The sequence below is a fragment of the Phascolarctos cinereus genome, unplaced genomic scaffold (assembly GCF_003287225.1).
Source record: "Phascolarctos cinereus isolate Bilbo 61053 unplaced genomic scaffold, phaCin_HiC Scaffold_5;HRSCAF=322, whole genome shotgun sequence".
In the NCBI taxonomy this organism is placed as follows: domain Eukaryota; kingdom Metazoa; phylum Chordata; class Mammalia; order Diprotodontia; family Phascolarctidae; genus Phascolarctos; species Phascolarctos cinereus.
Genome location: NW_027555958.1, coordinates 127,665,417 through 127,681,327, shown reverse-complemented (window position 1 = coordinate 127,681,327; position 15,911 = coordinate 127,665,417). Strand labels below are relative to the sequence as shown.

General features: G+C 37.0%; 1 protein-coding gene across 1 annotated transcript in view; it reads left to right on the top strand.

Moving 5' to 3' along the window:
• Positions 1–15,911, top strand: part of LAMA2 (laminin subunit alpha 2) — a 790,327-nt gene that overhangs the window by 569,693 nt on the left and 204,723 nt on the right. Inside the window, exons 28-29 of the mRNA XM_078155150.1 lie at positions 1,808–1,925; positions 11,284–11,418. Coding sequence (XP_078011276.1) covers positions 1,808–1,925; positions 11,284–11,418 — 253 coding nt within the window. The remainder of the gene's footprint in view (positions 1–1,807; positions 1,926–11,283; positions 11,419–15,911) is intronic.

Below are 15,911 nucleotides of genomic sequence, written 5' to 3'. Positions count from 1 at the left end.
TATTTCAACTAATTATTCATTTCAGGTTGGTCCATTAGTGTGTAGATTGTAATTACTATCAAAAGTAGGAAGGCACTTTAGTAAGATGGTAGAAAGTGAATGAATAATACCATTTTGATTAAAACCACTTGTGTTTCTTTTAAGGTTTTAGAAATCAAGTGTCTTTGCTGAAGGTGCATTTTATTAAAGCAACAGCTGCTCATTGTTTCATTTAAAAACTTTTTTGAAAATCAATTTCGATGTTGTGCTGTTAGTCAAGAAATGGTCTGGGTTTATGACCTGCATCCTCATCTTTAATGTATGCCTCCAAATTAAGGAAAAGATTAAGGGGAAAGATGCCTCACTTTTCACTAAGAATAAAATGTTCCCACCACCTTCCTTCACCCCCTAATAGAGTTATTAAAATTATCTAAAAGTTTTCAAATGAGGTTGAGGAAATGGGAAGGTGAGCTGGATGTTTTCTGAAGTTTGATTATTTTAAACACTGAACTTGGAGCTTTCTTTAGGTACTCACACACACACACAGAAAACACCCACACAAAGACAATAATAATAATAACAGCAACAACAATTAGTGTTCATATAGCACTTTAAAGTTTGCAAAGTGCTTTACATATTTCATTTAATCCTCATGACACTGGGGGAATAGGTACTGTTATTATTCCCACTTTAAAGATGAAGAAACAGAGGCCATCTGTGGTTAAGTGATTTGTTCAGAGTCACATCCTGGTCTTCCTGATTCCAAGTTCAACCATCATCCCTTGCACCACCTAGATTATTCTAGGTCAGTATTTCCTATAGCATGACCTAGGTAAGGGTTCTCAACCTGGGATCTGTGACTTTTATTTTTTTTTATATTTTCATAACTGTATTTCAATATGATTGTTTCCTTTATAGGTCTGCATGCATGTTTTATGCATTTTAAAACATTACTGTTAGAAGGATCCACAGGCTCCCCAAGACTGCCAAAGTGGTCCGTGACACAAAAAAGATTAAGAACCCCTAACACTGAATGCCCTGCTGCATAGTTCTAGAAAGGGCTTATAAACTAGCTAGAGGAAAAGGAATTTGGCATGGTAGTAGCTTCAGGGCAGCTAGGTGGCCCAGTAGATCAAGTGCTGGGCCTGAAGTCAGGAAGACTCATCCTTCCTGAGTTCAAATCTGGCCTCAGATACTTATTAACTGTGTGATCCTGGGCAAGTCACTTCACTCTGCTTGCCTCAGCTTCACCACCTGAGCTGGTGAAGGAAATGACAAACCCCACTAGTATCTTTTCCAAGATCGTGAAGAGTTAGATATGACTGCACAACAATATTGTAATAGCTTATAGGAACATGGTAGAAGCTAACAGCAACAGTGAACAGCAACAGAAACATTCTGAAAAGAAAGTAACAAAGCAATTTGCCCTTAGGAGCAAGAATAGTTAACCAACCATGGCTACATAACGTGAAAACTGCCTGTGAAAAAGTGGAAAGTTCACTCAATGATAGAAATATCTTGTCCACATGACATCATGCAAATGATGAAATAATTGTTTCATTCTTCTACTGTGTGTTCTAGTACAGGAAAGAAGACCATTTAAAGATTGGAGAAAATAATATCTGCGATAAAAGATTAACAAGGTCCCTGGTATTTAGACATATACCAGAAGTATCTTTTTTTTTAAGCTTGAAAACAAGTTTAAGCATAAGGCTAAAGACCAAAATAAATAAACAAATAAAAAATGTGTCTCCTCTTTCAAGATTTATTAAAGTGCCTTTGAATGGGTATTTACTGGTCTAATGAGTTGTTTATTTTTCTTTTCCAGAATTTCTGAGATCTCAATGGAAGTAGCTGAAGAAGGAGCTGTATCAGCATTAAGTCCACAAGCTCACTTGATTGAAAAATGTGACTGTCCCCCAGGTTATTCTGGCTTCTCCTGTGAGGTATGCTAGTTTCTTCTGAATGACTTGTTCTTAATAGTTATCAACTCTACTCTATTCACTTAGTGAGCTGAAAACTTCACCTTCTAACTTCACTTAAATCAACCTTATTTCTTGCAAACGCCTAACTTTATTTCCTTTGATCCTTCTTGAGCAGCATAAGTCATAGGAGTTGGGGAAGGAAGGGAAAGAAGGAGGAGGTAGGAGTCTAGCTTGACATGTGATGAAACCTGCTAATAGAAACCACAGGTGAATAGAAAAAGTTTGGACAAAGTTTAAAAGGCTTGTAATATAGAAAAACAGAAGTGCGTTTTCTTAAAAAATACAACCCAATTACTCTAACTTGTCTATTATCTATAATCACCCTCAAAAGAGCTGGAAAATTCTGAACCATAAATTATATGCACAGTGTGTAACTATAACATAGAATAATGGATTTAGAGTCTAAAGGCATTTTTAGAGGCCATCATTCTATCTCCCTTATTTTACAGATAATGAAACTAAGTATCTAAGGCAGGATTTGAACTCAGGTCTTCCTAATTCCAACTTCAGTGTCTTAATTATTATACCACATTGCAATTTTTTTTTGAAAAACAAACATCTTGGGATTTATTCATCCAAATGAATATTATATCATTCAAAGTCCAGTAATCAGCTTGAGAGGTTATGCCCTTGGCCAGCAAGGCTGCCGCTGGTTAAAGCAGTTTTCAGACACTTCTTTGGAAGTTTCCCCCAGGACCTATAGTATATTCATTTCAACATTCTCAGTGAGAATCTTCATATTTTCATTCATAAGATTATTTACTTAGGACCTAGAAAGGACCTTGGAAGACATCTAGTCATTTTACAGATAAATTGAGCTTAACTCCAGGGGTGACTTGCCTAAAGTCAGAGTGACTTTGAGCGGCATTACTGGGATTTGAACCCAGATGCTATTACTCCAAATTCGGTATTCTTTTTGGGTGTGATATTTGAAAATTGACAGGAATGCATTAGAGAACAGAGCCTGGTAAATAAGGGTCATCATTAAAGAAGAACTGGAATTTAAGAATACCTTAAAGGACCAAGCTACATCAATTGATGAAGTACATTTTTTTTAATCCATAAGGCAAGGAAAATAGAGGCAGAATAATTTTTTTAATTCCAAAGTAAGCTTATAATAAAATTTTTGCATCATTTGATTGCCTGGTCCTCGTAATGATAAGGTATTGATATAATGCCACATGGGATCAGAAAGCAAGGTGCTAGTCTAAAGTAATTGGACTGGTTTTCTTATGTGATAAAGGTTCTGAAAGGAAGAGTTCTAAAACTGTTTTGAGCGGTAATGGCATCATTAGGGCTAGTGCACAGCTTCCTGGAGAGTCTTAAAAACTACAAGAAATCCTAGCCCTAGGTCATGAGGGCCTGCCTGATTTTGTGTTCTGTCATCAAAAGAGCCCCTGATCACTGGGTATTCCCCATCATAATGTGGGCAAAATGCCAGCTCTTGTTCCCTGTGCCTCTTCTTCAGAGTCTGCATCTGCTGAGGCAAAAATCCTCAACTCGTCCTATCATTCTTAATTCTCCCCAAGGCTGCTGAGCATAAACCATGTCATTCCCCCCACTCAAGAAACTTTATTGGATTCCTATTTACTGTAAAAATACAAACTCCTCTGTTTGGACTTTACGGCCAATAATAATCTGGTTCTAGCATATCTTTCCACACCTTTTTCACTTTACCCTTTCTTTCCCAGAACAAATATACACACAAGTGTCCATGCACACAGGTGTGCACCCATGCACATTCACGAACACACATACACACACAGAGCATAGTGGAGGTCATAATATTCACTGGAATGTGTTAAGTGTGTATATAACATTTACACATATGCATATACACAGAAAGAGAATCTGTGACATCTAGAATTTCACTTGTAACATATAATCTTTTACTTCTTATGCTAATTGGTATGGTACTGTACCATGCCAATTAGCACAGCAAGAGGTGTAAGTCAGCATGCCCAAAGCATGTATTAGATGTGTCACTTGTGATTTCCTTTATCATATTTAACATGGAATTAAAGTGCTCATGTTATATGCCATTAGCTATCTGTATGACTTTGAGTGAGCCATTTCCTGTCTGTGTGTCTCAGTTTCCTTATCTGTAAAATAAGGGGTTAGACTAGATGATCCAGCTCTGACAGTATAATTGCCATTCATTATTAAACATATGCCAGAAAGTGGGAAGAGTTGACCTTTAAAGCCCTTGGAAAGGTAGTACTACTTTATTTATATTCGATTTCCTTCCCCAAATTTATATAAGGATAATACTTAAGCAAAAAAATAAAAACAGAAAACTCTCCAGAGCTGTAGATTCTCTTGGTAATATTGGTCTTCTCTTCCAAGCTCTTTAATCTTAGAAGTCCATATTACCAAGACAGGTTTTGATTTTTTTTTTCTCAGTACTGTTTACTGAAACATGCTATGCCAATAATTTTTGTAATTTTTCATCACTGCAAGAATATATAAATCAACAAAAGCAAAAAAGAAATGGCAGATAAAGATGATTAGTGTAAAGAGAAGGTATACACAGGAGAGAGTCATCTTGCATTAATGGTCATATGACTACCCCAGTGCTTTCATGTAAATCTATATTTTACAAATAATAATTTCAGTAATGTCTTAATTATGTCATTCTTGGGCTAAAGACTGTCTCCTATAATAATACACCTGAGCTTTTTTTTTCTCTGATCCATTGCCTCTACACCATTGTGATTCTTATTTATCATTCATCTCAATTCTAGAGAGTAATTATCTAGGCATAAAATAAAGTCACCAAAGCAAGGGCTAAGGACAGTTTTGAAATAATACAGCCTATTTTGAGAGCGTATACTGTAGGTCATGAATATACCAACCAATACTTTTACTAAACACATTCCATTCTAAAGGCATCAACACTCATATACTATTCATTTCATTTTCATGAAAAAAAATTGGCTGCAAATTAGGGAGATAAAGCGTTAGGATCATAGGATTTAATAAGGAATAGACCTCAGAGATCCACCCGGCCCAAATCATCCTCCCCACCTTCATTTTCCCACCTCTCCCTTCCTATTTTACAAATGAAGAAGCAGAAGCCCAAAGAGATTAAATGATGTACCTAAGGTCACATTCACTGTCAATAGTAGAATCAGAATTTGAATCCTAATCATCTCTGTCTGAAGCTAATATTTTTTTCACTCTATCACACTATCTGTGGTTTTCAGGCCACTAAGAAAAACACAGGCAACTGTCAATAGGCCTAGCTGGCCATCCTTTGATTGATAAAATGATTAGAGCTCTTTCAACAGAAAATGTACTTGCATGTATAGCTTGAACTTATAATGTGAAGTCATATGTAAATTTTCCTCTCTACCATAAGGACCATTTTGTTTACTATACCATAACTTTAATTAAAATACCAATTGCTATCTCCTCAGTTTGTGTTGTTACCTTTACCATGCAATTAAGGAAAATTTTATTATGACTTCCATTCTTACATAATGAAAGTATTTGACATCTAATTCTTTTTGATGTTCATTGTATTGTGTACTAATAGAATAATATAAACCAGACTCTGAATACACATCTGTTCCTTGATTGAATCACTAATTCTAAAGCATTGTTCAGTTGACTATGCAGAGGATGGCATGGATAATGGCCTCCACTGGAATCCTCCTCCACTACCTCACTTTGGCACTGCATCTCAAAGATCATGCCACAAGAGTTTGAGCTTCAACAAAAGGCCTAGTTAGGAACTGTACATCTATTCAGCTGAAAATTAACCTAGTTCATTTCAAAGGTGTCCCTCACCAGAAGACTACACAGAGGGTAATAGATTTTGATTTTTGTTTTTGTTTTGTTTTCTACAACAGCTTTACAGAGGACACTGACTGAAATATAACAAGGTTTTATCTTATATCCATGGAGGAAGTGCCTATACCAACAAAATCATAGATCTCTGAATTATCGAAGTATAATGGAAATCCATAAATCCTTTCTAAACTCCTTTTTCATCAATCTCGCCCTATTTTCCCCAATCAAGCCTTCTATTGGTATAGCAAAACAGAATGATTTGAATTTCATTTTCTTTCTCCATCTCTGCGAAGAATTTTTTTGGAGAGGCAATCAGGGTTAAATGACTTGCCCAAGGTCACATTGTGAGTAAGTATTTGAGGACAGATTTTAACTCAGGAAGACCTGAGTTAATGAGTCTTCCTGACTCCAGGGCTAGTGCTCTATTCACTGCACCACACAGTTGCCCCATGTCTGCTAAGAATTGTAATAAGTATTGGCAAAAGGTAGCCAAAAAAAAGTGGGAAATGGTCCCAGTATTCACAGCCTGGATAATTAAGAACCGCCTACATAGGTTTTGAATGATTCCCAAATATCACACTGTGACCAAGATGCTGGAGGATAAGTTGTGATCCCAGGAGGCAGCTTGTGTGTGTGGTAGTACCATGAGCTAGTTTTAAATAGAACTGAGGCTCTTATATCTATAGTTACCTATCTTTCCTGTCACAGAGGTAAAAAGGCCTGCCCTCTCCTTTTTCCATATACATAGGATTATAGATTTGGAACTGGAAAAGACATCAGAGGCCATCTAGTTCAGCTCCTTCATTTTGTTAGATATAGAAACTAAGGCCAAACAAAATCAAATTATTTCCACAAGGTCCCATACTTAGTAGGTAACAAGGCAGATATTTGAGCCCTGGTGCTCTGACTTCAAATCTTTCCATTACGCCACACTGCCTTACTATCACAGTGTCATAATCTACATGAAGTATTTTGTAAACCTCACAACTGATACCCTTTTTTCATCTCTTTTCCCTCACAAGGCTGCCCTTGATATTCATTTTAGATGCAGTGCAGTATGATGGGAAAAACTCAGGACTTTAAGCCAAAAGACTAGGTTTATAATCCCAATTCTCTTTGGTATGAACTATGGGGTTTTGGGCAAACTATCTGTAAAATAAAGATGATAATGGTTACAGGCACTGGGTGGTTATGAGGAAAGCTCTGAAAACTGCAGTGCAGTAGGTAGGTATGATTATTTTGAATGGATTTCACATATAAAAATGTTCCAGTGTGATCTGCCTCAGGCCACATACCTCTAAGGATCAGTCCTGAGACCTATACTCCCTTAGGGACATTAATTTTGAGTTTCATTTTTAGCATCCCTGAGAAAATAGCTAGGAAACAATGACATAAGAGAATTATACATTCCTCAGTCCTTCCTTCCTCAGAAACCAGGGATTGAACTGGTCATCAGAATGTGAGGGAAGAAGGTAAGTGCTGAGCCTTAGGACATACTTTTCCCAATTTTTTTCTCTGTCTCCCTTCAGCTTCCTCTCCCCACTTTAAAGAGAGTTTGTTCCTAAGGCTGTGAAGTGGCTTTTTCAGCATATGTGAGGTAACAATAGGGAGGGAAAGAAGAAAATGGAGTCCCGAATAGTTCCTAAGCTTAATGGAAAAGACTTGGTAACTCAGTTTGGCAGAGGAAGGTTAACGAGGAAAGTAACTGTAAATTCCTCCCCCCAACCCCATCTCTCTCCTTCCTTAAACATAAGGAGAACCCTCCAGAAACCCACCAGAAGACACCAACAAAACTACCAACTATTCGTACAAAACAAAACCAAAAAAAAACAAAACAAAACAGTTTTTCCCCACAAATATCCAGAAATTTCAAGAAGGATGGTCATGCCTTGAACAGGAATGGCAATCTGCTTCTACAGTGCCTTACTCCCTTTGTATACAGAGTTCTTCTCCTCACTACCTATATTAGGGCACTTTCAACACATTAACAGAATAAAGGGAGTTAGGGCCATTCTGTTCCATCTCCAGTCCTCAAAGACTGGGTATACGATTTTTGTCAGTGTTCTTTCTTCCAACATTTTCAAAAGATTTGTGATTTCATTGACATGGGTACTCCCTCCACCAAAAATAATTCTATTCTGTTCACGATTTTGTAGAGAGCCTGTGTAGGTTGCCATGGCTAAAATACCTGGATGAGGTATTGTCCCTCCCTCCAATGCTGAACCTCTTCAGTGGGCTGGTTGTTGAAAAGCAGGCAAAGTCCTTCTGGCAATGTCATCTAGGTAGCACTGAGGATAGAATGCTTTTGAATTCCTGGTCAGCAAGACCCAAGTTTGAATCCTGCCAGAGACACCAGCTGTATGACCTTGGGCAAGTCACTAGAACCTTAGTTTCCTCATTTCAGAAATGGAAATGATAATAAGATCTAATTCACAGAGTTCTGAGAAACAAATAAATTCAAAGTACTTTGAAAACTTTAAAGAGTTATATGTGTTTATTATTATTATATTATTATTATTATTATTATTATTATTATTAGCAGCAGCAGCAGCAGCAGCAGCAGCACCAGCATCTTAGTTTTGAATCTTGGTTCTGACACTTAGCTCTACAACCCTGGGCAAATCACTTACCTCTAGGTCACAAGTTCCCCAACCCTGAGCCTAACAGAGCCTTAATTACTTTATCTATAAAATGGAAATAATACCTTCTTCCCTCTCAGAGATGTTGTGAGGAAGGCATTCCATAAACCTTAAAACACTATAGAAATGTGAGGTGGTATGTGTCACTGCTGAATTGGAAGCCTTAACCTCTTAGTAGGACTTTCTTTTACCTTCTGCTAACAGAGTTGTTATGAATCTATGGAATGGTCAGGTGTCCAAGTAGGATTTTGTAGGCTTGCTGTAATAAAATTCTGCTATCTCAGGAAACATATATTATAACAACTTGGACTCAACTTACAGTATTCAAATTACCTTCCTACTTTATATAATATCCTAGCCGCACTTCACTTTTCAGTAAGAAGTACCAACTTTGAACTTATTTATCTATCTCAGTCCCTCCTACCATTATACTATTAGTCTTCCAAATCATCCTAGTGGTGTTTAACAACTCCTGATGCATGACCATATGCACATAGTCAGACCCTTTTGATTGATTCCAGCCCCCAGAACCAGAGTTGGAAATTCCGTTTTACAACTGCCATGGTGATGTACCCTCACAAATAGTAACTGACATTTATATGTCACTTTAATATATATGAAGCCTTTTGCATGCATTATGTCATTTAATCCTCACAATGGTCCCTGTAAAGAGGTGCAGTTTTATAGATGAGGAAACTGAGGCTCAGAGAAGTCAACTTTCTCTATAAACCTGAAGCTTATAAATGTCTAAGGAAGAATTTGACCTTAAGTCTTCCTACTCAAAATCCAGAATTCTATCCACTTCAGCCTGCACAGGACCCTAAGGATGGAATCTATAGATCAATAGCATCCATTTTTGATGCTTCTATTCAATGTCATTCTCAATTCAATGGTCACTCTTTTTTTTTTAACAGGCTGGTCTTCCTATCTCACCCACACTGGAAGTACAGGAGTTATTTAGGGGCCTGATACCACTCTGATTGGCACAGGAACTTCGACCTACTCTGTTTCTGATCCTGATCAATTTGTCCCTTCCCTCCAATCCCAGGGCCTCAACACATTTATGTTAGACTTAGTGAGGATACCTAATTAGCTTAGCCCAGCTTAGCCCTATACAACTCAGAACTCTGGAACTCAACAGATTCAGCACCTCCAGTCTCTCTATTAGCTGCTATTAAGGCAAGCATGTGCCACCATTCCCTCATCAGTGGTCACTCTCTAAAGGACTTGAATGGGCCACATTTTGAAATTCTTTCTTAAAGAGAGCGGGGCATTATTTCACATACAAGCTTGACTATACTGTAAAGCCATAATTTTCCTGTCTCAGACAATAACACAAAGAGAAAAGTGGACATTGGATTAAATCCCTTAGATAGACTTTACTGAAATGGGTGATTGTGTCTCTTGGTGGGAGATGGTAGTTCAAATTCCAGCCCTACCTCTGCTCCTAGTCTTTACCAGCTCCTCTGAAGTAGAGGCATCAGTTCAGCCTCATTAGAATTTCTTCTAAGCTGTGATAAAAGCAGAGACTTCTAATTGAGTATTTAATTGAGGTGATTTAGCATTAACTAAATCACAATAAACAAGGATAATACTAACTATTGATCTCTTTTCCTCTAAGAGAGCTCAGGATACTGTCTTCAAATACCCACTCTCCTTCTCTTGACTCTTCTAATCCAGAATCAAATCTATGCCTATTATTGATGCATTGGGTGTCCTACCTAATACTCATTCCATTATTTTTCTTCTTTGCCCAGCAATCACTTTTTACTTTCTAATGGACTCGTAAATTATACCCTGTAAATAAGGGGAACTCAAGTCAGCCAGGATGCTAAAACTCAATGCCATGAGAAAGACCAAAAGCTGGGGCAGCTAGGTGGCGCAGTGGACAGAGCACCGGCCCTGGATTCAGGAGGACCTGAGTTCAAATCCGGCCTTAGACACATAACACTTACTAGCTGTGTGACTCTGGGCAAGTCACTTAACCCCATTGCCTAGCAAAAAAAAAAAAAAAGACCAAAAGCTAGCCTTGAAAGTATTGCTTCTCCCACCTCAAACCACTGATTTGTGAATCAAACAATGGCTAATGAATATGGCAGCATCAGCACATGATGAGTGGCCAAACCATAGACAACAAGCCTGTTCCTCATTACCCCTTCAGAATTGTGAGCCTTCAGAAAGCTCTGTGGACACATTGATACATTTACATAATAAAACACAAATGAAGACAGAAGACTTGATTTTGCATATGTCAGCTTTGCCAGCAGTTTTCCATTTACTCTCAGATTTTTATTGCTCAGTGAAAAAATAGATCAGGGACAGATAAATTTTATTTGGGGCCTAATAGTCTCAAGACACATAGTGCTTTTATTATTTGGAATTCCTTACTTTGATAGTTTTTAAATTATCACCATATAAATAATACAACTGTGAAGACTTGTGTGTATGCGTGCTTAGCATCATTAGACATTTGTTAGACATCAAGCAGAGTAGAGGCAGATATTAGCTTGTCAAATCTGTAAAAAAACATACTAAGGACAAGGGCAACCCATTTCTCCCTTCTTAGCCCATGATACAATTTTACTTAAAAACAAACTTCTTTCTCAAGAAAAGGACATATACTTAAACCCATAGCTTGTGAGTGTAAGTATTCTGTATCTAAATGAAAGGTTTTGGGGTCTGAAATATTACCCAGCTACTCTTGTACTCTGGAGACCTTGCTGAAGCATGTGTTGTGATTTGAAATTAGTTCTTATATTTATAAAGGATATTGCCTGTAGTGCGGCTGGAGGTATGTCATTCTTTTCATAAGCTAGAGGACCCAGAGCCTTCTAAAATGTGCTTTTCTTATCCTTCCCTGCCTAACTGGCTTACTTTCCCTGCAGGCCTGCATGCCAGGATTTTATAGATTGCCTTCTGAATCTGGTGGCCGAATACCTGGACCAAGCCTGGGCACTTGTGTTCCATGTCAGTGTAATGGACATAGTGATACATGTGACACTGAAACCTCCAAATGTCAGGTACTAATCTATGACCTCTCTTTATCTGTTTACACTGTCATTTTTTCTTCATGTAAATGATACCTTTGCATACCAAGTCAACACCAGGGAGCACATTTTAGTCTTATTTGTGTTTATGGAAGGATGCAGTCAAGGACATTTGGCTCAAAAGTGACTTCTCCTGCCTAAATGATTGTCCCCTGTTGATTTTCTTGCATTACGAATTCTAAATACATAGCTTTTTTTCTGATATATTCCTGTATTCAGTGGGAAAATAATGGCTTGCACCAAAAATATACAGCTAGTGTAAACAACAATCATACTCTGCATTTTTATAACTTCAACCTTCAAGGAACTTATAACTTATTCTATAGGCATTACCTCATTTATCTTCACACCAGTCATATGAGGCAAGTAGGGGATCACTATTATTATCTACATTTAATAGCCTAGGAAATGAATATAAGTGACATGGGAGGAATGAAAGTGTATTTCCTGACTCTGATTTCAATAATCTTAGCCCATAATAAAACTATGTACCCATTTGTAGTTAGTTCCCTATTAATATTGTTAATAATAATAATAATAATAATAATAATAATAATGGTTAAAAAGCAATTATTTAAGAATTACTACGTACCCAGACAACCAGCGTGGTATCATAGCTAGAGTATCACTCTTGGAGGCAGAAAAACTTAGGTTCACATCTCGCCTTTGACACATAATGGTTATGTTACTCAGGTTAATTCATTTAATCTCTGACACATAATGGTTATGTTACCCTGGTTAATTCATTTAATCTCTGACACATAATGGTTATGTTACCCTGGTTAATTCATTTAATCTCTGAATATTCTGAGCTACTTGCAAAGATTACAAATTGCAAAATAGTTAAAGGCTTGCATTAGTGTAGGGAGTTTCCCAGGAAGGAAGAACTCCCAGGAAGGAGTTCCTTACACTGATAAAATCACAGGTCTAGACCAAAAAAGGAAAAAAGAAAAAAACACACCTGGCACTGTGATATTGTTGTTTCTCATACCTGGTCTTTTCCTTTCCTTTCCCATGGAAATATGGGAAGAAAATGAATTGTTGAAAAATGTCTAGGTTGAATTCAGCTTCTTTCTAATGGTTAGAGGCAGCCCCACTCCCTTACTCCCAGCCATCAATCAATGGGCAGTCATGTGCATTGTGGAAAGCAAGCTACAATCTCATTCTGAAAATTGATACATTCTAAATAGGGTAAAAATACCTAAAAATGAAACATACTGTCATTGCTATGGCCAACATTATAACCAGAAATCATGACAACTACTTTCTTTCAAAGAAAATTATGTTCAGCTTAGATCAAATATATATAATTAAGAAGAAACTAAAGCTTGAGACAAGTAAGGATTCTACAAAAGGGCTAACATCATAGATTTAAGGCTAACAGGGACCTTTAGAAGTCATTTATTCCAAAACTTTCATTTTACAAATGAGCACCATGAGGCAAAGATGAATTAAGTTAGTTAGCTAAACAAGTAATAAATGACAGAGGTTGAATTTGAACCTAGGTTCTCTGACTCCAAATGAAATCATGTTTCCATTATACAATACTATCTCCTACTTGAAGCTAAATCGGGCCATAGATAGAATGACAAACCTAGGGTCAAATTGACTCACCTTCCTGAGTTCAAATCTGGCAAGTCACTTCACCCTATTTGCCTCAGTTTCCTCACCTGTAAGATGAGTTGGAGAAGGAAAGGGCAAATCATTTGGTATCTTTGCCAAGAAAAATCCTGAATGGGGTCACAAAGAGTCAGATATAAACAAAATGACTGAACACACACACACACACACACACACACACACACACACACACACACACACACACCCCTCCTACTTGAATACTTCAGCACATCATGAAAATGACCTTATACTTCTGAAGGGATATAATCAGCGAGTAGAACCTCTGGCATTTTCTGTCATTCTATCATGCTGAAAAGACTTCTTCTAATATGACCATAGCCCCAGACAATGTCTTCTTCATGAGAATAAGACTAAAGAGAGAATTATCCCTCTTTCTTTAAAGAGAGACTTATCACCACTAGATGATAAATATTTTCTCAACAGAAACCCATGAAACAAAGAAAAATTTTAAATGGGCCCCTTATACTTCTGTAGTATAGGTGGAAGAGTACTAAAAAAAAAAAACACCAAAGCAAAGAGTATTGAGAATCACATCATTTTTATACTGTCAATTAAACTTAATTTGATTATTGTATTCTAAATGTGAGACCCTTAGTGATGATCCACAAGTCAACATGCTACTGGAGATACTGAACCATTCTGGCTCTAAATGTGATTCCAAACCAAAAGAAGGTACAACTTAAAAGTAAGGAAGGTTCACACGTTCACTTGGAGAAGAGAATTCACACATTCTGTTTGGAGAAGAAAATAAAGTAGTAAAGTTGATTTAAACATGTATCCAAAGGCAACTAGAAATATATTTTTCATGAGGTACTTGGTCACCTATTTCTGTGGTGTTCATACTTATATCAAACCAAAAACGAATTTTTAAAAAGCAAGAAAAAAATATTGAAGATTATTTCACTTAATCAGCCAACATCTGTTGCAGAGAATGGGTGGATAAATTCTATGAAGAACTCAATAAGTTCCTTTAAATAAACACATGCTTTAATAATAAGTGTCTTTAATGCAAAGGTAGGATTAAAGAAAAGTGATGAAAATGTGTTGGAAAATATGATTTAGATTAAGAAATGAAAAGGACCAAAGACATTGTTACTGTTGTTTGTCCTTAGTTTTTGAAAAGGACCCATGACATCACAAGAGTGATATCTTGACTTATACACAAATTGGATAGACTTCACAAAAACTTCATGCCTGTATAGCATGAGTATTTTCTTCAGTAAGAGTCATAAGATTCTAAACATGGTATTCACCAAAATACATCATGCAAAAGAAATTTACTAAAGCATTATAGATAGAAAATGATTGGTCTCTAAATGAGATAGTGATTTCCAAATCATTTTTTCTGTAGTCAGGTCATAAATTTGTCAGAGCAAAGGTCACAATCAACTTGAAATTAGAAAAAAAGCATAAAAAAGAGATAAAGATAATAATGTACAATGAAAGCAACCACAACCTGACCTAGTCAAACAAGCTATTTATATTAAAAAAACAAACCAGAAAATAGAACTAAGACATTGATATGAACTATAACTCACCATCTCCTACAAAAGTTTTTTTTTTTTAAACAATTGACACATGGTAGGCTAAATGAGCCCAGAAAACACCTCAGCCACTAAGCATTTGGTCTCCCTGTCAATTGGACAGATATAAGAGTAATATGTAATACTAGTTTAAAATAGATGTAGAACCAACAGATTTGAACTCTAATAGTTTAATCCCCAATGAGGAAGTAGAAATAAAGAACAAAAATGAGAAGTACACCCAGAATAGACCAATTTAGATAGAGGGAATTTGAGTGAGGGTTGGCAAAGTGTTGAGGGCACCAAGTTCAATTTTCAAGAAATCTGAAGTGAATAGAATGAATGTAAAAATATTTATCAGGTATTTACAGTGTTCCATGTACTGTGCTAAGTAACAGGAATAGAAATACAAAAACAATAGAGTCTCTAAGGTTGACCTTGACAAGGAGAACAGACTTTTTCATCAGAGACTGAAGTGAAGGAGATAATGAGGGGCAATGTCAGGGGTGTATAAGATGGGGGGGGGTGGGGAAGGAAGAAGGAGTTCACAAAAACAGCCTCAATTTTTCAGTAAAGTATGAAGGATGGTTCCCAGTCCAGAAGGTTGGGGAGAGTTCATAGTGCCAGGCTTGAAAAAAGAATTGGAATGGTCACTGCGGGGATAGAAAATCGATCAGGGATAAGCAGTATTGCCTCACTTCAGCATAGACCCAGTTGAGATTAGATAAAATAAATTTGTAGTGAACCCTGTCAGCTTAGTTGTGTGACCTTGTCAATTCCCACCCACCAGCACCAACAGAAGCAACACAAGAGGCAGATGATAGAGGTCATCCAAGTTTGGAGTTTGGCAAGGTATGAACAGAGGTAGAACAAGAGAGCAATACTTTCAAGAGCAGAAAATAGTGCAAAGTTGAATTGGTTCCCCAAGAGGCTGACATTGAAAAATGAGGATAGTATGGCTATGGCAGGGAATGAGAAAATAGTAGTGAGTGTGGAAGGATTAGAGGTCAGGCTGAGGATGAAGAATAAGTTTAGAAATAATAAGGGACAGAGGTAGAATGATAGATATGATTGATAAAGGAATTTGAAAGTTCTTGAACATGCAAGTAGAATTGGTAGGGTGATGGCAAATTCAAGGGTGACAATACCCATATGTAGCCAAAGAAAAAGAAGTAGACTTTAGGTATGGAGTAGATTAAAGGGGAGTTAGGATATTTGAGGGAACATCAGGTTGTCAGTTCTCCTATTATGAGGGCAGCAGTTAAGACAAAAAGGGATACTATGAGCAAGGCACAGAACTCA